Source organism: Heteronotia binoei, chromosome 11 (assembly GCF_032191835.1).
Source record: "Heteronotia binoei isolate CCM8104 ecotype False Entrance Well chromosome 11, APGP_CSIRO_Hbin_v1, whole genome shotgun sequence".
NCBI lineage: Eukaryota > Metazoa > Chordata > Lepidosauria > Squamata > Gekkonidae > Heteronotia > Heteronotia binoei.
In genome coordinates this window covers 5,867,497-5,886,811 of record NC_083233.1, presented here as the reverse complement: position 1 = coordinate 5,886,811, position 19,315 = coordinate 5,867,497, and the positions used below count along the sequence as shown (strand labels likewise).

Here is a 19,315-nt window from a genome sequence, read left to right as displayed (position 1 = left end):
CAGATAATTCCAAGTTAATTTGTGGTTTCTTAGACTTTATACTTCCTCCTCATGTGAGTGAAACTCCTGTCTAAATAGTCATTGTAAAAGGACAAAGCTGTGTGATATGTTAATGCCACCTTCAGTTGTCCTTAATCTTGGGTTGGCCAAGTTGTCAGGTGTGGTTTTTTCTTTCCTGACAAGGTCTCATTGGACGATAAGAATGCAGCCATTATCTATGATCCTGGACTGCAAACTCCAGAATCGCTAAAGGAAGTTATCGAAGACATGGGATTTGTGACTGCTCTTGCAGATATGAACCCGCAGTCCATTTTACCAGACACCCTTTTCATTGCAATTCCGGCTCAATCAACTGCAATATGCGAACGTATCCGTACCACCCTGCTGAAGGCCAAAGGCATCTTGGATGTGAAAATCTCTTCTGATAAAAAATCTCTGGTGGTAACGTTTTTATCCTCAGTTATAAACAGTAAGCAGGTCAGGCAAATAGTGCCAGAATTAAATTCAGCTAGTGCAGCACATGAGAGTAATCCAGAAATGTACAACGATTTGAACTTACCCCAATCCAGCGATGTTGTCCTAAGGATGAAAGTGGAGGGGATGACGTGCCATTCCTGCACCAGTACTATTGAAGGGAAGATTGGCAAGCTCCAGGGGGTCACCCGGATTAAAGGTAACGACAGATAATTTTAACCCTGTGAATTGTTCCTGCTTGTATAGATTTGAGGATGGTTCTAGCAACTCTTCTGAAACTGCCAACAGTCTGTGAATATCTGAAGCTGCCTTATATTAAGTCAGACAAGGGATCCATCTAGCTTAATATTAAGAGTGTGCATTCAGATCTACCCAATCTGAAAATGTAGCCAAAAAATCCTAGATATGTTCTGGAATTACAGGCTTTATGCTGCAGTCCCCTTAAGCAGGGAATGTTTAAAAGAACTGCAGAAGACAGCCTGCAAAACCGCTGAGCTCTCTCACCAGTTCAACTGAGGCCCTTTTTGAGCAGTCTGGTTTAAAGGGACTGCCCTAAAGAGCCACAACTGAGCCACAACTCACCTGTTTTTTGTGGCATTGCCCCTGCTTCTTCCCCCTCAGTTATTTTCTTCTCGGGTCTACTGGATTAAAAAAAATTTGGATTTCCAAAAAAATTCAGATCCAAATACTTTTACCAGTATTGGGATCAATGTTTGTTCCCCCCCTCTCCCGGAAAACCTGCATTTTTTGCAGCTCTAATAGACCCGAACCAAAACATTGCATGCATTCCTTCTCCCCCCCCCTCCACACACACACTTAGGTCTCCTCCAGCCCTGCTCCCCATAGATAATTGGAGGCTTGAACTGTGGAATGATCATGGGGCCTCCTGCATGCAAAGCGTGTTCTCTCCCTCTGTGCATCAAAAATGTCTTCAACATTCTGTCAATCTCTTAGCAAGACCAAGACACAAAATCAAGTGGTTGTTCAGGCTACAGCTAGTGTCAGGTTATGTTTCATTGAAGTTACCCGTGCTTCTGAATTTGTTATTTACTGCTCACTAACATTAATGCTAATAAATAAATCCATTGCTACAAACCCAGGTACTCTGCATAGTAAAGAAAGGGAGGTGGGAATAGACGGGGAGAGAAGTTACCAAGGATCTAAAGGCCAGCTCGGCCTTTGAAGTGCAAAGTGTTCAACCATTCTGGCGCCTCCCGAGCCAAGCAAGGACACTGCCAGGAGGAAAAGATAAGCGGGTGTGTGAAAGTAGGTAGGGGCTCATTCCAGTGGATGGAATTCCTTCCCACACTACAGGACACAACTGCCTTGCCTGCCGGCTGGGACAGGCTTTCTTGTCAGGCTTCCCTCTTGTGGTGTCCGAGCCACACCCTGGTGCTGTGTGGACTCAGTAGTGCTGCGATTCGCCAAGGTCAGTTGGCAGGTGACACCTTACTTCATCCACTTGACCCCCAAGCGAACAGGGATCATTTCCCCAGTGCTGCTCTTAGGGTTGTATTGAACCCTTTGCATGGAAGGAAACCTCCACCTGCACGTACTCTTTTTCGAAGCAAAGAGATGAAGCTCGATGTTACACAACAGCAGCAGTAACATTTCTTTCCATTTATCTTGCAGTTTCCTTGGACACTCAGGATGCTGTGGTGGTGTTTCAGCCTCATCTCATCACATCAGAGGAAATCAGAAACCAAATCGAAGCTGTAGGGTTTAAGGCATCTATAAAAAAACAGCCGAAGCCTCTCAGACTGGGTGCTATTGATGTGCAGCGACTAAAGAACACACCTGCCAAATCCTCAGAAGGAGTTCTGCAGGAACACCCGGAGCATGTGCACTGCTTAGAGACTGCTAAATTCAAAGTTGATGGCATGCACTGTCATTCATGCGTCCTCAATATCCAGAGCACCATATCAGCACTCCCCTCAGTAACTAGCATAGCAGTTTCTTTAGAGGACAAGTCTGCTGTTGTGAAGTATAATCCCAGCCTAATCACCCTCGGTGCACTAAGAAGAGCCATAGAATCTGTGTCGCTGGGGACTTTCAAGGTCAGCCTTCTTGATATACCTGAAAACTCTGAACTCTTGAACGTGCCCCAGTCTCCAGTGAAGTCTCCTCGGAGAGAGGTCAGCAGCACCATGCATCCCCTGACGACCGTCACGGTGATAAATATAGAGGGAATGACCTGCAATTCCTGTGTGAAGTCAATTGAGGGCGTAATTTCCCAAAAACCAGGTGTGAAATCGGTATGTGTGTCACTTCTGCATCATAATGGGACTATAGAATACGATCCCATACTCACCTCACCAGATGACTTAAAAAACGCAATTGAGGACATGGGCTTTGATGCATCCTTGACAGGTAATATCATCTGCAGATGAGTCTGGCAACTGATTACCTTGATTTTTGCAAATGAATCAGCAGCATCTGATTGAATCCCATTCTACGGGACTTCTTATGAGCCATCTGGCCAAGTTTGAGACTCAGTCCTAGCACTTCGAGTTGGCTCTGTTCGTGGAACTTCCTGGTATGGATTTCCAAAACCTGTTCTGACACTAAGTGCCAGAATTGGATGATGGTGATGTTGACTATGATTGAACATTCCCAAGTCCCTTAACCTTTCCTCATAGGGCTTTGTTACTAGGCCTCTGATCATCCTCCTCACTCTCCTCTGCACCCACTCCATTCTGTCCACATCTTTTTTTGAAGTGAGGCCTCCAAAACAGTGTACCCTGTACAGTATTCCAGGTGCAGCCTGACCAATGTAGTGTATCTTGCATCTTGCAATTTGGTTGTTAATCTTCTGTTGATATAGCCCAAGATCGCATTAGCCTTCTTTATTGCTGCATCACACTGGTTGCTCATATTTAATGTATGGTCTATCTGTACCCCAAGATCTTGTTCACACCCACTGCTGTCCAGAAATATATCCCCCATCCAGTACGCATGTTCCTCATTTTTGTTACCCAGATGTAGAACTCAACACTTTTCCTTGTAAAATTGCACCTTGTTCACATCTGCCCACTTTTCCAGTGTTTTCAGATCTCCTTGAATTCTATCTCCATCTTCAGGTGTACTTGCTGCTTCTCCAAATTTGGTGTCATCTGCAAGTTTAATAAGTAGCCATCCCCTCCACACTCTCATCATTACTAAGTTTCTCATGAACAAGTCATATCAAACTAACCTTATCTCTTTTTTTGAGGAAGTTAGTACCTTGCTGGATCAGGGAAATTCTGGAGACATAGTTTATCTTGATTTTGATAAGATTCCACATAATCTTGTTGAGAAGTTGGTAAAATGTAGATTGGATGCTATTGCTGTTAGGTGGATCTGTAACTGACAGATTACGCCCAAAGAGTGCTTGTTAATACTTCCTCATCCTCTTGGAGAGGAATGACAAGTAGAGTGCCTCAGGGATCTGTCCTGGGAGCTGTTTTGTTGAACATCTTTCTAAGTGATTTGGATGAAGGAATAGAGGGAATGCTTATTAAATTTGCAGATGATACTAAATTGAGTGGGGTAACAAATACAGTAGAAGACAGAGACAGGATGATCTTGACAGGCTGGAAAACTGGGCTAAAATCAATAAAATGAATTTTAACCGGGATAAAGGTAACATTCTGCATTTAGATAGGAAAAATCCAATGCATCATTATGCAGTGGGGGAGACTTGGGGTTTTAGTGGACCATACACTGAACATGAGTCAGCAGTGTGAAGTGGTGGCTAACATGACCAGTGTGATTTTGAGCCATATCAACAGAAGTATAGTGTCCAGATTGCATGAAATGATGGTATCGCTTTACTCTGCTCTGGATAGACCTCACCTGGAGTATTGTGTTCAGTTCTGGGCACTGCAATTTAAGAAGGATATAGCTGCAACATGTCCAGAGGAGGTCAATGAAGATGACGAGGGGTCTGGAGACCGAGTCCTATGAGGAAAGGTTGAAGGATCTGGGGATGTTTAGCCTGGAGAGGAGATGGCTGAGAGGTGATATGATCACCATCTTCAAGTACGTGAAGGGTTGTCATCTAGAGGATGGTGCAGAGTTGTTTTCTTTTGCCCCAGAAGGTTGGAGCAGAACCAACAGGTTGAAATTAAATCAGATGAGTTTTTGGCTAAACATTAGGAAGAACTTCCTGGCAGAACAGTTCCTTAATGGAACAGGCTTCCTTCAGAGGTGGTGGGTTCTCCTTTGGAGGTTTTTAAACTGGCTAGATGGCCATCTGACAGCAATGCTGATTCTGTGTACTTAGGCAAATCATGAGAAGGTGGGCAGGAAGGGTTGCGTCACCACTTAGTTCTTGTGCCCTTTCCTTATATGTCCAGGGAAATGCTGTTTGCCACTTTGGGGTTAAGCAGCAATTTTTCTCCAGGCCAATTTGGCCAGGGATCCTGGAGGGTTGCGGGGGGGGGGGAGGGTTTTGCCACATTCTGGGCATGGAGCAGGGTTCACTGGGAGTGTGGGGAGGAGACAGTTGTGAATTTTCTGCATTGTGTAGGGGATTGGACTAGATGGTGTTTCTATGAATTAAACTTTGTTGGACTTAAAGGTGCCAGGTACCCACCTGAATCTATCAAAGTGCCTTCTGATAGCTTTTTGAAATTAGTGCACTGATTTTTCTCAGAAATATGTATGGATTTTTCTTTGTTTTATAGGCTTCATATGCAATTTCAGTATCTCCAGAATGTGTTCTACCAGTTCTGCTTTTGTTATCATGATTGTTTGTGAACCTGATGTTTTTAATGCCTCCAGCTGCCATAGTCAGTGCCAGGCTGATGACTGTTTCCCATTCCCAGGGCTGGCCACCTCAGACGCCATGGTGCTACAGACTCAGCCCTCACAGGAGAAGCTGGCAGAGTCTCAGAATAATACATTCTCCAGTGTGGAACTTCACTCCAGGCTGTCACCTGCTCACAATAAGCAGGAATCCAAGGAGCCGTCCAAGTGTTACATTCAAGTCACTGGCATGACGTGCGCTTCATGCGTGGCGAACATTGAGAGGAATCTGAGGAGAGAAAATGGTGAGACTTTTTCTGGTTTATTTGTCCTCCCCAAATGCATTTTCCCTAAGGTGGTGTTTAGTAGAAGTATAAAATATAATTGAATTCCAGTTCTTTTAGTGGTGCTGTAGGGGTATTAATGGATCAGGTTATCGCAGTATCATCAAAACTCCAAAGGGTTGCCTTGGCCAGTATCGGGGGTGGTGGGAGGGAGACCTCCAGAGAAGTCCAGGGTCATTACATAGAGCCAGGCAATGGCCAACCACCTCTGGGCATCTCTTGCCTTGAAAACCCTGCAGGGTTGCCACAGTCAGCTGTGACTTGACAACACGGAGGTAATTAGGAGAACATTTAAACTTAGGTAACAAACCTCAAATCCAGAATGAGGGTCAAACTATGGGCTATATGTGCGACTGGCTGATGTACCTTTAAAAACAGGAGAGGGGATATAAGGCAGGTTTATTTTTATTTTATGTTTATTTATTTATTTTATTTTATTTTTAGCCCGCCCTTCCTGTAGAACAGCTCAGGGCGGGTTACATCATAAAATAATCAACAGTAAAAACCAATTTAAGATATATAAAACCTAAAATTACAGAGTAACAATAGGTACTAAAACGGCAAATTCTGCCTCACAGGTTGGTGGTATGGTGACTCTTTTTCTCTTGTATGCATTTTCTGGTGCACATTTATCTCACTAATGGTGGATATACTGTACTTCTTTCCTCAGTCAGACTAATTTAAAAAAACACACACAAATATTTGTATTTCTCCTACTTCCCCCTTGAGTTATGGGTAGAAGAAAGGGATTTTGCTTTGCAAGCAGTATACTCACAATCAAAATCCACACCCTCCCCCCATTTCCTGTCTGCTTTCTTAGGTAAAAGAAGTGTCAGGGAGTCAGATCTATTAAGCCAAGGGTGTCAAATGTCTGGCCCACAGGCCTGATCTGGCCCCCAGAGGACTTCTATGTAGCCCCCTATGGTCTGTTTCCTTCTCCCTCCCACTTCTGTGGTTGCCATTTTTGTTTTTCTCCATGGGATTGAGGCAGCCAAGCAAAGCAGCCTCTCCTCACTCTTTCCTTCTTCCCCCTCCCTCTTCCCCAAGGGAGGAGGAGTCTCAGCCAGTGGAGGAGCTTGGTGCTGTAGCTCTGCTGTGTGATTGAGAGAGCCTGGCGCAGCTAGAGCTTTCTCAGTCTTTTAATCAAAGCTAGAGTTGTGCTAGGCTTCCTTCTGCTTTGTGTGGCTGCCTCAGTTCCACAGAAGAAATACAAAAGGCACCTTTAAGATCAACGCAGTTTTATTCTCTTCCTCTCCCTTCCTCCAGAGCTTTCTGGGTGCAATTGGGTTTCCTCCTCATTTTCATTGTATTCATGACCTCATAATTCAGTCTTTCTCAGTAGGAAAGCAATGTGACCTATTTAGATCAGAAATGTCAAACTCATTTGTTATGAGGGCAAGATCTGACATAAATGAGACCTCACCGGCCATATGTGTACTTATTTAAGATTAGATAGCAGAGATATAAATTCTGTAAAGGACACAAACACAAAGATTTTTTTTTAAAAAATGTAAAACATGCTTAAAACATTAGCGCCCATTGGTCATAAAGGTGCTTTCTTTGTATTTCTCCCATGGGATCCACAGAACTGGGCAAAGGAAGTGCTGGCTCTATCCTTCCTTCCCTAAGAGACCAGGAGAGGGAAGAGCCTCAGCAAATAGAAAGAAGAGAGGCTTGGCTCAGTAGCTCTGCTATGCAATTGTGATTGCCTGGCAAAGCAAGCTCTTCCTCCTCCCCCCTTCCTCCCCAAGGGAGGAGCCTCAGCCAATGGAGAAAATAGAGGTTTTGCTCTGTAACTCCTGTGCAATTGAGCAAGTCTTGCAAAGCAAGCTGTTACATAGAAGGAAGTAAGAGAGAGGGAGAAGGAAGCAGATGACAGCCAGTTGCTGGGGGCCTGATAGGAACCCCTGGGCCATATGTTTGACACCCTTGATTTAGATCAGGGGTGGCCAACGGTAGCTCTCCAGATGTTTTCGCCTACAACTCCCATCAGCCCCAGCCATTGGCCATGCTGGCTGGGGCTGATGGGAGTTGTAGGCAAAAACATCTGGAGATCTACCATTGGCCATCCCTGATTTAGATGAAGAACAACAAGAAGTCAGTGAAGTGGAGGCTGGGGATTTTGAACTTAGGCTTCAAAACCAGCTATCTGGTTTCTCTGCCACATGCCACATCCAGTGGCCCTGAACTCTACAGATGTGTTGTTGCAAATATGCTGTTTCAAGGTGTTCATCAGCATTCTGAGCCTGCTGTAGGTCCTGCTGACATGTGCCTGTGAGACTAGTCCTCCTGCACATATGTCTTCAGGTAGGAGTTATCTGCCTTTTCCTTGTCTGCCGCCAGTGCCAGTGCTATGAGCGCATCTTTGCCTCTTCCTTTCTGTATCTATCCTGCCCTTCCAGTAAAGAGATGGGTATACACCGGCAGCTGGCATTGGGGTGCATTTCTCTTGTTGCGCTGCTCTGGAGAATGAAAAGGGGCGTGGCAGGCAGCTTCCACTGTGCTTTGCTTTGTTTTTCGGCAGCTGCCGGTCTCTCTTTCTCTCTCTGCTAAAAGGCAAGCCATCCAGAACCTGATAGGCGGTGGGACTTCTGCACAGCATTAAGATGGCTGGCAGTCCTGGTCGTAAAGGAGTAGGGAAGGCCTGAGAGTCATCTGCAGCAGCAGAACAGGCAGGCGCTGTTTACCTCTCAGCTGCTCTTTTCTCCAAGTGAGCAGTGAATTGTGTGGTGGCAACAGGCAAAGTGTGTGTGTGGGATGCATTCTTGCACAGTTCAGGTATCCTTATTGTGCTGAGGACGTCAGGCGTGCCTCCTGCCATGAATTATGCTTTGAGAGTGCTTTGACCTGTAGTAACCTAAAGGGGTCCAGCGTGACTTTCATCTCTTGTTCTTACACACTGCAGTATTGTGTGAATAACTCATCATGTACCTCTCTGCCCTGCAACTAGACACAGCGCATCGGCCGAGGCTGACTTATCTAGTTCATGGAGATGTTTCCAGCTTGCTTTGAGAATGAGGGGAATGGAATGAATTATGGGGGGAGGGAATGTGATTGGTGAGTTTTGGTGCTTTTGCATTTGAACTCTGTAACGGACGGACCCTAAGAATATGTAGGTGGGCTTTGCCCGTGAAAACCAGTCGTAGCAAGGACTTGCTTGACCGCCATGTCTCCCCATCCAATAAAACCTTTGATGAAACTCAGGTGTGTTGACTGGTGAAGAACTTGGAGTGCTTGGCAGAGGAGTCTCCACAACAGGCTGAGTAACTCAGAAGCAAAAGCAAAATATTGCACCATTTTTAAGTTAATAATAGTTGTCTCTGTGTTTTGAATGTTGAAAGTAGGTTGGAGAATAATTAGCCCCAATTTACTTAAATAAGATTAACACGGCTACCCAGGCATAGTCTCTTGCAAGGTTGCTGACTAGTGTCTTTGCACAAGAACAGCTCTTGCTAGTTCTGAAAGCAATTTCACTGGACGTCAGTTCAGTTTTAACCCATTCTCAGGTCACTGGGTTTTTTTCCTGCCTGAAGGTCATTGTGGCTTGGAGAACCACTGTGGCGATTAGAGTTTTGGTCCAAGATCTGGGAGACTTTGGGTATGAATCTCCACTCTACCAAGGAAGCTTGCTTGCATGACCTTGGGCCAGTCACACACTCTCAGCCTACCCTGCCTCTAAAGGTGGGGAGGATAAAATGGAGCAGAGGAGAAGGATGTCAGTTGAAGGCTAGTAAAAGTAGGGGGCAGGGCCTTTTCTGTAGTGGGAAAATGCTCAGAGCATGCTGCTCCAATGTTATGCCACCATTGTATTTACTTAAAACATCCTCTATCTAAATAACAATCGAAAACAGGAAGAAGGGAATGCCAAATGAAACAGGTGGGTCTTCACCTGCTAGTGAAAGGTAACAGTAGAGGGGGACAGGCAAATCTTCCTGGGGGGGGGAGTATTCCACAGTTTGGTGCCACAACCAAGAAGGCCTATTAGGGTTGCCAACCTCCAGGTGGTGACTGGAGATCCCCTGCTGTTATAGCTGATCTGCAGGCGACAGAGAGCGGTTCCCCTGGAGAAAAATGGCCGTTTTGGAGTGGCATCGAAGTCCTATCCCACACTCTTCAGTCTGCACTCCCGAAATCTCCAGGTACCTCCCAACCCTAATTGTCACCCAAAGCAAGGCTCCTAGTTAGGCTGGCCTTTAAAGTCATCAACAGAGGGAAATTCAGGTGCCTGATCCCAATACAGTGTGGCGGTGGCCATTTTGAAAAAGACTGTGTGGAACCAGGAGGTGGCATACAGGCTCCCTGTGGGAAGCAGAAATTAGCGAATGTCTGGTGGAGATGGGCTTGGCCTCAGCGCCTATGGACCAAAGACCTGCTCTCCAGATGGGTAACATACCTGAACATGACTCTTAATGAAGAAATTATGGATATGCTTAGAAAGACTATGAGAGGGGAGACTTCCGATTATTGCTATAGAGAGGGTTTAAGACCTAGTGGGGCACCCTCTGACCCCCCCTCTCCTCCCTTCCCTCGCAGTCAAAAGATTGGACCCCATGGGAAGGGTGCCCAGTGGCTGACCAGTGCTGCACAGAAAGCCCCAGTGAGCAGGAAAAGAGCTGGAGATGCCAAACCATCTTCAGGTAGCAATTTGGAGGGCAGGGAGAAGGGTGAAGAAGGGGAAGAAATTAATGCCCCTGAGTAACCCAGTCATTTATTTGAAGCAGGAGTCTCCTGTTAAAGAAGAAACTCCAACCTCAGGTTCTGGTGCTAAAACGAAACCCAGAAGCAGTAGTAAGTTCTCCCCTGGATCCTTTGCTTCTGAGAAGGTTTTTCCTTTTCCTGGATTCTTTTGAGAGACAACTCAAAGCAGAATGGGCAAATCCTACATTAAATCCTCAGTTTCCAGTTTTTGTTTAAAAAATCATATGTACTTCCAATCTTAGCAAAACAGCTTTTGCAGGCCCTCCTGGTGCATTCCCTTCTTGCAACTTGCTATCAGAAGATGGCCAAGGTTCCATCTGGGTCACACTATCTCAGGGGTGTCAAACATGCAGCTCAGGGGCTGAAACAGGCTCCCGGAGGGCTCCTATCAGGCTCCGAGCAACTGCTTCCTTTTCCCTATCTCTTGCTTCCTTCTGCATAACAGTTTGCTTTGTAAGGTTTGCTCAATCGCACAGGAGCTACAGAGCAAAACCTCTGTTTTCTCCATTGGCTGAGGCCCCTCCCTTGGGGAGGAAAGGGGGAAGGCAGAGTTTGGTTTTCCAGGCTCTCTCAATTGCACAGCACAGCTACTGAGCCAAGCCTCTCTCCCTTCTATTGGCTGAGGGTCCTCCCTCCCCTGTCCCCTGGGGAAGGAAGGAAAGAGCTTCTTTTGCCCAGTTCCCTGGATCCCATGAGAGAAATACAGAGAAAGCACCTTTAAGACCAATATGTGTTTGCTTGTGTCCTTTATAAAGTTTATATCTCTGCTACCTAATCTTCAATAGGTACAGACATGGCCTGGCCAGGTCTCATTTATGTAAGATCCGTCCCTCGTAACAAATGAATTCAACACCCCTGCCCTAGATAAAAGAGCAGAATTCACTTTAAAGAGAGCACATGAAGCCATTGCTGTGGTGATTAAAGCTTCAGCCATAGCCTCTCATGCAGGGGTGGCAAACCTCCATCCCAAGGGCCTTATACGGCCCTCGAGGTCACTTGGTGTGGCCCTCGGGGATTGCTGGCCCGAACTGAGCCATGTGGCAGCCTCCCTAGAGCCTGGCTGGCCAGTGAGGATCGTGGGGCCCATCCACACCGTGCAGCAGCCTCCCCAGGGCCAGGCAGGGATCACAGGGCCCAGATGTACTGTGCGGCAGCCTCCCTGAGGCCTGGCTGGCTGTTCGGCCAGAATTGCTGCAGGGCCTGGAAAAGTTACTGTCGCAGTTCTGTTTGCACTTGATTATCCCAGATGGCGTGGCCTAATATGCTAATGAGTGTGTGACCTAATATGCTAATATTAGGGGATGTGGTCTAATATGCTACTGAGTTCCTGTTGGGCTTTTTCTACGAAAAAGCTCGGGACCTCTGCATTTGCCTAGGGCGGCAGGCCAGGTGTGTTTGTGTGTGTGTGCCAAATTAGGCTCTCCCCACATTACTTCAAATAGAAAAACAATTATTTGCATTAATTTTGCTGGCCTGAATCATTCTCCCTCGGCAGAGCAGTTTTTTAAGTTGATAATTTTTTATGGCCCGCAAATGATGTTATAAATATCCATATGGCGCTCGACAGAAAAAAGGTTCCCACCCCTGCTCTAGTATTTCTAGGGCTGCCTTAGTTTGGACCAGGAAGATGATCACGTATTATTGGAATAGTAGGATTGAGGGATACAAGTTATTTAAAAGGAAAGACAAATAAGGAAGGGCAGAGGCGTAGCATTATATGTGAAGGAGGAAATTTGTGAATCTGTGTGTGACAGTTCAGTTGAGAGTCTCTGGGTGAAAATAAAAGAAGAAATAACTATTGTGGTGGGGGTCTGCTAAAGACCTCCAGGCCAGGCAGGGGACTTGGATGAGTCATTCCCAGAACTGATTACAAAGTTCTCAAAGAGAAGGGACCCAGTGGCCATAAGAGATTTCAATTACCCAGACATCTGTTGGAAGTCCAGGTTTGCTAAAAACAAAAGGTCCAATCAATTCTTGTCTTGCTGACAACTTCATTTTCCAGAAAATGGAGAGGAAAACAGTTATGACTTGAGGTGGCACTGGTGTTTGTACTGCTAGTATTATTATCTTTGCTTATTAATGATTTACTATTATGTTGTTGCCTTTGCATTTAAAGGATGTAATAACCCTTTACTGTGACTATATCCATAAATACTAACTAGGATTTTACTGTATTTTAATGTTATTTAATGTAACTGATTTTGATTGCCTGTTATTTTTAGACTGTTTTATTTTAATATAAGCCACCCTGAGCCCTGCGTGCAAGAAAAGGTGGCCTAGAAATCTAAATTAATAATTGAATATTTTGAAAGATTTCATTTCACTTTTCTTCTTAAATGTGCTCATTGCAGCTTACAAAAAGAATTTAAAACAAATCAGTTTTCAGTATACGAGAACCATAAAAATCCATAATAACCCACCCTCTTACTAATTGTCCTCAATTTGCTCTCCTTAAAGTGCTGTTTTACACCTTAATAAAGAATTAAGATGGTAGATGCCTTCCAAACGTATTGTTCTGTGAAGCTGTTCCATAGGGAAAAGCCCAAGATAAGGCACTGGCAGTTTTGACAGACCTGCAGGTAGGCACAGATAAAAGACTCTGTCAGAAAGAGTGGAGCTGTTCCAAGGGTTCATGATGTGAAAGAGTATAAAATCTCAACCTATTTATCTGGTTATTTCTGCCCTTTGCTCCATACATTCGTCAATAAATTTGACACTGTCATGTGTTTGTTTCTAGGCATACACTCCGTGCTTGTTGCATTGATGGCTGGCAAGGCAGAAGTGAGGTATGATTCTTCCGTCATCCAGCCATCTTCTGTAGCAGAGTTGATTCGAGAGCTGGGATTTGGAGCTACAGTTTTGGAGAACTATGACGAAGGAGATGGCATCCTGGAACTTGTAGTAAGCAGATTATTTTAACAAAAATAAATCCATCTCCAGTTGCATTTAGCTGTTAATAATTTAAGTTTCTAGCAAGCTTTTTTGTGCATAAAGGTAAAGATAGTCCCCTGTGCAAGCACCAGACGTCTCCGACTCTGGGGTGACATTGCATCACGACTTTTTCATGGCAGACTTTTTACGGGGTGGTTTGCCACTGCCTTCCCCAGTCATCTACACTTTCCCCCCAGCACCTGGGTACTCATTTTACTGACCTCGGAAAGATGGAAGGCGGAATCAACCTTGAGCCGGCTCCCTGAACCCAGCTTCTGCCAGAATCGAACTCAAGTTGTGAGCAGAAAGTTTGGACTGCAGTACTGCAGCTTTACCACTCTGTGCCACGGGGCTCTTGATTTTTTGTGCATAGGCAGGTATTAAAGACAGATAGATTTGGGCAAGTAGGTTTTTGTTCAGATCCCTTTTTTGTTAGTTTGGAAGCCTGGGGGGATGGATGCAGAGCCTGTTCTTGTGGACGTTTGTTCTGAAGCAGGTCCATCCCATGGGCTTCTGTGGAGGTGACTCTCAAGTGTGACCACAATCCATTTGTTGAAATTGGAGAAATGGCCTCACTTGGTTTGTCAGGCAACATTGTTTTAAGAGCACTTCTGAATTACAAAGAAGGCCAGACGATATCTTTTGGGGCTTCTGCTTCCAAGACCATTAAAATATTTTTTGTAAGAATGCCAAATGTACTTGGAGTGCTTTTGCCTGTTGTTAAAGCTCCCTTTATTCATCCATCCATCAGCTTTTTCTTCAGTGTCTCCTTTTCTTGCCAAATTGTTTTATCTGCAGCTTCCAGAGCAGGTAATTCTTTGCTACAGTGTGGGATTGGAAGTTCAATTCATACGTATAATTTCTGCTGCCCTGCGGCTGTTTTGGCACGTGGAAAGGGGGTGGGGCAGGGAGCACCTCTTCTCGTGGTGCTGCAGATCAGGCCCTCACAGCAGTTTTAAGTCCTTGATTTTGGGCTCTAAATGGTGACCACGTCTCTGTGTCAGACACGAGGAAGCCATCTCATACAGCTGAGCCTTGCTTCCTCACTTGAGAGATTGCGGGAATTACCGGCACCAGAGGTACTGGGGAGGTAACAGAGGCAGAACTTTGCGCTGGTTGTCCCTAAGCTCCAACTTGTCCATAGGAACAGCATACAAGACGGGTGTGCCAGCTGCTCTAGCAGGGTGGACTGTGCAAGTATCCTTTCCCTGTTCCCTTAATCTGATTTATATTGAGCAGAAGATCAACAGTGCTCTCTGTTGGCCAGCTGGGTATAAATTCCTAACACATATCTCTGCTTATATTCCTGTATTGTATAAAAGCCACTCTTCTACCACAGTGCTTGAAGCAACGTATAAATCAAAACAGTTATATGGTCAAAACAATGAAGTCAACACAAGCAATCTTGGTTTTGGATAATGGCCGTCTCTGTTTTCTCAGCCTCACTATTAATGCTCGTAAAGTTATTCATGAAGACATCTGTTCAGCCAACAGTAAAATGTGTGTTGTTCACAGGTGAGAGGAATGACATGTGCCTCGTGCGTACATAAAATAGAGTCCACGCTTATGAAAAAAAGGGGGTTTTTGTACATCTCAGTGGCTCTTGCAACCAACAAAGCCCACATTAAGTATGATCCTGAGATTGTTGGCCCTCGGGATATTTTACAGCTCATAGAGGTAAGTTGTCTTGAACATGTGTAAGACAAGATTAACTGGGAGGGCAGGAAGAAATGCACCTTTGGGCAGTGGTGTGAGCAGGAAGTGCAGAGTTGGCTGGGTCTCATGTGGGCAGGGAAGGTGCATTACGAAGACAGCCAGACCCTGTGAGCAGGCAATACGCGGATGCTCCAGCAAAAGTAAAAGGCAAAGTGTCTTTAACTTGGACACCTGCAACTCTTTTATCAAATAACCAAATATTTGAATTTCTTTTCTGAAGGATGTTTCTTTTTCCCCCTGCACCCAGCCCATGTGCCCCCTCAGGTTTCAAGGTGAGGGGTTTTGAGTCTCTCTGGTGTACTAAAATATTTTATTGTTCTTCTTCTAGAGTTTAGGGTTTCATGCTTCCCTAGTAAAGAGGGATAGATCTGCCAGTCACTTAGATCACAAACAAGAAATAAGGCAGTAAGTATTTTTTTAAATCCTTGTTTTGATCCCATAAGAATGAAACATGACGTTTATTTTAAAATGTCGCTAGTAAATAGTTTTGTAGATGCAGCTGTTGTGTTCAAGACTTGATGTCCTTGTAGGGGCAGCAAGAAATTTTGTTTGATCTTCTCTGGCAGTGAGTTTGTGTGTGGCCTTTAGTTCCATCTGATTTGTGCCCCAAGGCACCTTAAATGGCTCCTTGGCACGGGAACTTGACATTAGAAGCCATAGTCTTATTTCTCAAGCGTTGCATAATTTCTCGCAGTGTGATGCCTTTTTCACACGTTTTCTTTCATGTCATAAGATGGAAGCGGTCTTTTGTCATCAGTCTGATCTTCTGCATCCCTGTCATGGGGCTCATGATTTACATGATGGTTATGGACAGTCACTTGTCAGCTATGCACAAGCAAATGAACCTTACCCATGAGGAAATAGAAGCCTATCATTCATCGATGTTCCTGGAGCGCCAGATCTGTCCTGGATTGTCAGTGATGAATTTGCTTTCCTTCCTATTGTGTGTCCCTGTGCAGGCAAGTACGGTGTGTTGAGTGGCTGTATTTAAATATCCTGTGTGCAGATTGTGTTCTGTTTAAGAAATCAGAATTCCTTTTGAGTGATATTGCTATAACGTTGTTTGCCAGGCTTCAGTCCATCTATAAATCCTCTTTTGGATCAGTATTGCCTGTGCATGCCAGCAATAGGGTTTGAAAGAAAACCCTTGAGTTATATGCCTGCCTTCATTATATCATCCCCCTTCTTAGAATAGGAGAGTGAGTACTCAGCCCATATTCTTTCCCTCTCCATAGAACATTGAAAAGAGCAGTGCATGTTTGTTTCCAGCCTTGGATTTATCTTCTGTAGACATAAAACGGGTTTCATGTTGGGAAATCCCAGTTCCCTCATTGGTTGGGACTGGGTGGGACTGCAACTGCATCAATCTTTGGCCCGTCAAACTATCAATCAAGAGTACTTGCATGCCAATGGTTCAGCCTGCTCCACTCTCCCAGCCAAGTGGCTGTTGCTAGCAAGCAAAGCTGATTCTCTCAGTGGAATGCAATCAACCTTAGTTCTGGCAGTTATTGGCTCTCCCTGCTCTCCCATTGGCTGAGCCACCTGTTGGACTGATTCACAGAGCACAGAAAGAAACCCTAACCTAGAATGGCTGAGGGAGGGAGAAGGTGGGGGACAAGCCAGAGAAAGGCTTCCTTTGATTGGCTGAGAACTCCTTTGGAAAGGGGTGGAATGGTGTCCTGTGCCAACAGACCAAATACACAGAGAGAGAGAGAAATCCTGTGCTTAAGGCCAACAACATGTTGGCCCAGTTGCAAACTTTCAGCCTAACCTGCCTCATGGGGTTGTGAGAGGAGAATGATGGAAACTGCCTTGCCCCCCCCCCCCCCGGAGAAAGACAGCCTATGTAGAGGCTGCAGGGAGGGGAAAGGCAGTGGCAAGCTGAAGTCAGAGGGGCAGAGAAAGGGAAGGAGATAGGGTTGCCAACTCCTTAAGAAATTCCTGAATATTTAAGGGGTGGGGTTTGAGAAAGGGTGGGATTTCAGACAGGAACAATGTCATTTCCCCTGGGGAATCACTGTTGCCAATCTCCAGGTAATGGCTGGAGATCACTAAGAATTATAACTGCTCTCCAGTTGGCAGAGATCAGCACCCCTCGAGGTGGGGGGAAGTGAATGCCTTCATTGGGTGGGAAGACGGCAAGGGTGGGGTGAGTGAATGTCGTGGCGGGGGGGGGGTAGTGGCCTGCCAAGGGAGCAGGGTAATTAAGAGGAAGAAGTGGTTTGGGTGGGTGGTATTAGGATGGGGGGTGGGAAGACACCAAGGGTGGGGAGGGAAGTGAATGCCTTCACTTGGGTGGGTGGATGAGAAGACAGCAACAATGGGGGGCACTTTCCCAGAGCCTCTTTCTAGAGGGGGCCATTTTTGCAAACCCGCAGAACCAGTGCAATTTGCCCACAGATCCAGGGCCACTCTGGCAGTGCAAACCCAGCACTTCTGCTACTCCTAGAGGCTGTCATTTCACTTCTGCTACTCCGATGGGCTGTTGTTCCAGTCCCAGAGCACTAATTCTGTTTCTGGGGTCATCTTTCCACTCTGGGACCTGTTATTCCAGCCGCAGACCAGTTTTTCTGGACCCAGAAACATTTATTTACAGTTGACTTTGTATTTTCATTGCAACTGTTTTGTGATGTGATGTATTTAAATTGAGCCCATGCAAGTCAGTTGGCACTTCCAACTCCCATTACCTTCAGTGGGCTTTCAGGCTGCTCCGTTGTTCCCAGTGGGCTATCCTATCATTCCTTTTAGTACATCCCCTCAGCAGAACACAGTGCCGCTTTGGCAATGCCAGCATAATAGGGCTGATGTGAAGCACAGAATCACACTCCAAGCGGCAGCCTAGAGGGGGGGTGGGGCATGGTTGCAAGCCCAGCAGGTCCAGTGCTGGCTGGGTGATTTCGGACCAGCCGCACACTTCTGGCCTAATCTACCTCGCAGGGTTGTTGTGCAGATCAAAGTGGGGCGAGGAGAATGCTGTAAGCTGCCTTGGTCCCCCATCTCACTGTGAAGAAGAACTGTCCTTTGCTGGGCGGGGGAGATGATAGAAACCTGAAGTCAGAGGGGCAGAGAAAGGGAAGGAGATAGGGTTTCCAACTCCCAGTTCGGAAAGTCCTGGGTGGGGCCTGGAGAGGGTGGGGCTTGAGGAAGGTACAATGCCATTTCCCCCTAGGGAATCACTGTTGCCAACCTCCAGGTGGCAGCTGGAGATATTCAGAATTGCAGCTGCTCTCCAGATGGCAGAGATCAGCACCCCTTGAGATGGGCGGAGCTAATGCCTTCAGTTGGGTGGGTGGGAAGACGGCAAGAGGGGGTGCTCACCCCAGAGCCTCTTTCTAGAGCCCGTAGAATTTTTCTTCACAACTGGTCTTATTCCTAGTTCTTTTATAAAATGTATATGCCCTGCATGGTTACCATTGAAAAATATGCCCAGAAGTTACAGCAGTCAGAATAAACTCACAGAAGTGAGCAGCGGCTTCTTCTGAATGCAGAGCAGCTTCCCTCTCTTTCAGCAGGATGACTGGCCCAGAGGCAGTTGGAGAGATCCTGGAGGGGCCGGTCTTCCTGCTGGAGGAGAGCGCAGGGAGCTTGCTTTCCCTCATTATAGGGAAGGAAGGGGCAGGCATGGGGCCTGTGCTTACCATTCTTTGGAGAGATTCTGTGCTCTGAAGCCCATTGATTTCAGTGGGTTGAGGCTGCAGTAACTGCATGCTGTTGGACAGTTAATTGGGTTGGGTTGTTTCTCCTTTGAAAACTTTTTTGCTTTGGTCCTTCCTGTGTTTCTGCTTTCTTGAGGCTGGGCTGGTTGGGATTCTCTCGTCGCTGTGCCACCGGTGGAGTAAGATGTGAGCCCTCCATCCCCCGCTGGCCTCTGGTGGCAGAAGCCAATAGGAAAAAGGCTGTTCACAAATTCTCCTGTTAAATAGCCATTTGCATGATAATTTTGGCTAGTGTTTGTGCCTGAGGTTCTGTATTCAGCACTGGAATGTGATGGTTGCTGTTGGTGCTCCTTGCAGTTATTCGGAGGCTGGCATTTCTACATCCAAGCATACAGAGCTGTGAAGCATCGGGCTGCCAATATGGATGTCCTGATAGTTTTGGCAACCACCATTGCCTTTGTGTACTCCCTGGTGGTCATTCTGGTTGCTATGGCCGAGAAGGCAAAGGTCAATCCAGTGACCTTCTTTGACACACCACCAATGCTCTTCGTGTTCATTGCGCTGGGGAGGTGGCTGGAGCACATGGCAAAGGTAAGCAGGAAAGCAGCTCACAGACCTCATGCAGAGCGCGAAAAGTTCTCTGGACTCCTTGCACCCGGACTTCCTCCTAGCAGCTCCGTCCCTTTTGTGACACTTGTAGTGGGCAGTGTGTGTGGATTAAGCTTCGGACATTAAATGGCAGATGAATTCTCATTAACAGTAGAAGAA

General features: G+C 46.0%; 1 protein-coding gene across 1 annotated transcript in view; it reads left to right on the top strand.

The window, feature by feature from the left end:
- The window catches only part of ATP7A (ATPase copper transporting alpha), a 63,231-nt gene that overhangs the window by 14,963 nt on the left and 28,953 nt on the right, over positions 1-19,315 (top strand). The window contains exons 3-10 of the mRNA XM_060249224.1: positions 184-673; positions 2,107-2,844; positions 5,283-5,507; positions 12,982-13,145; positions 14,691-14,852; positions 15,220-15,296; positions 15,625-15,850; positions 18,905-19,138. Coding sequence (XP_060105207.1) covers positions 184-673; positions 2,107-2,844; positions 5,283-5,507; positions 12,982-13,145; positions 14,691-14,852; positions 15,220-15,296; positions 15,625-15,850; positions 18,905-19,138 — 2,316 coding nt within the window. The remainder of the gene's footprint in view (positions 1-183; positions 674-2,106; positions 2,845-5,282; positions 5,508-12,981; positions 13,146-14,690; positions 14,853-15,219; positions 15,297-15,624; positions 15,851-18,904; positions 19,139-19,315) is intronic.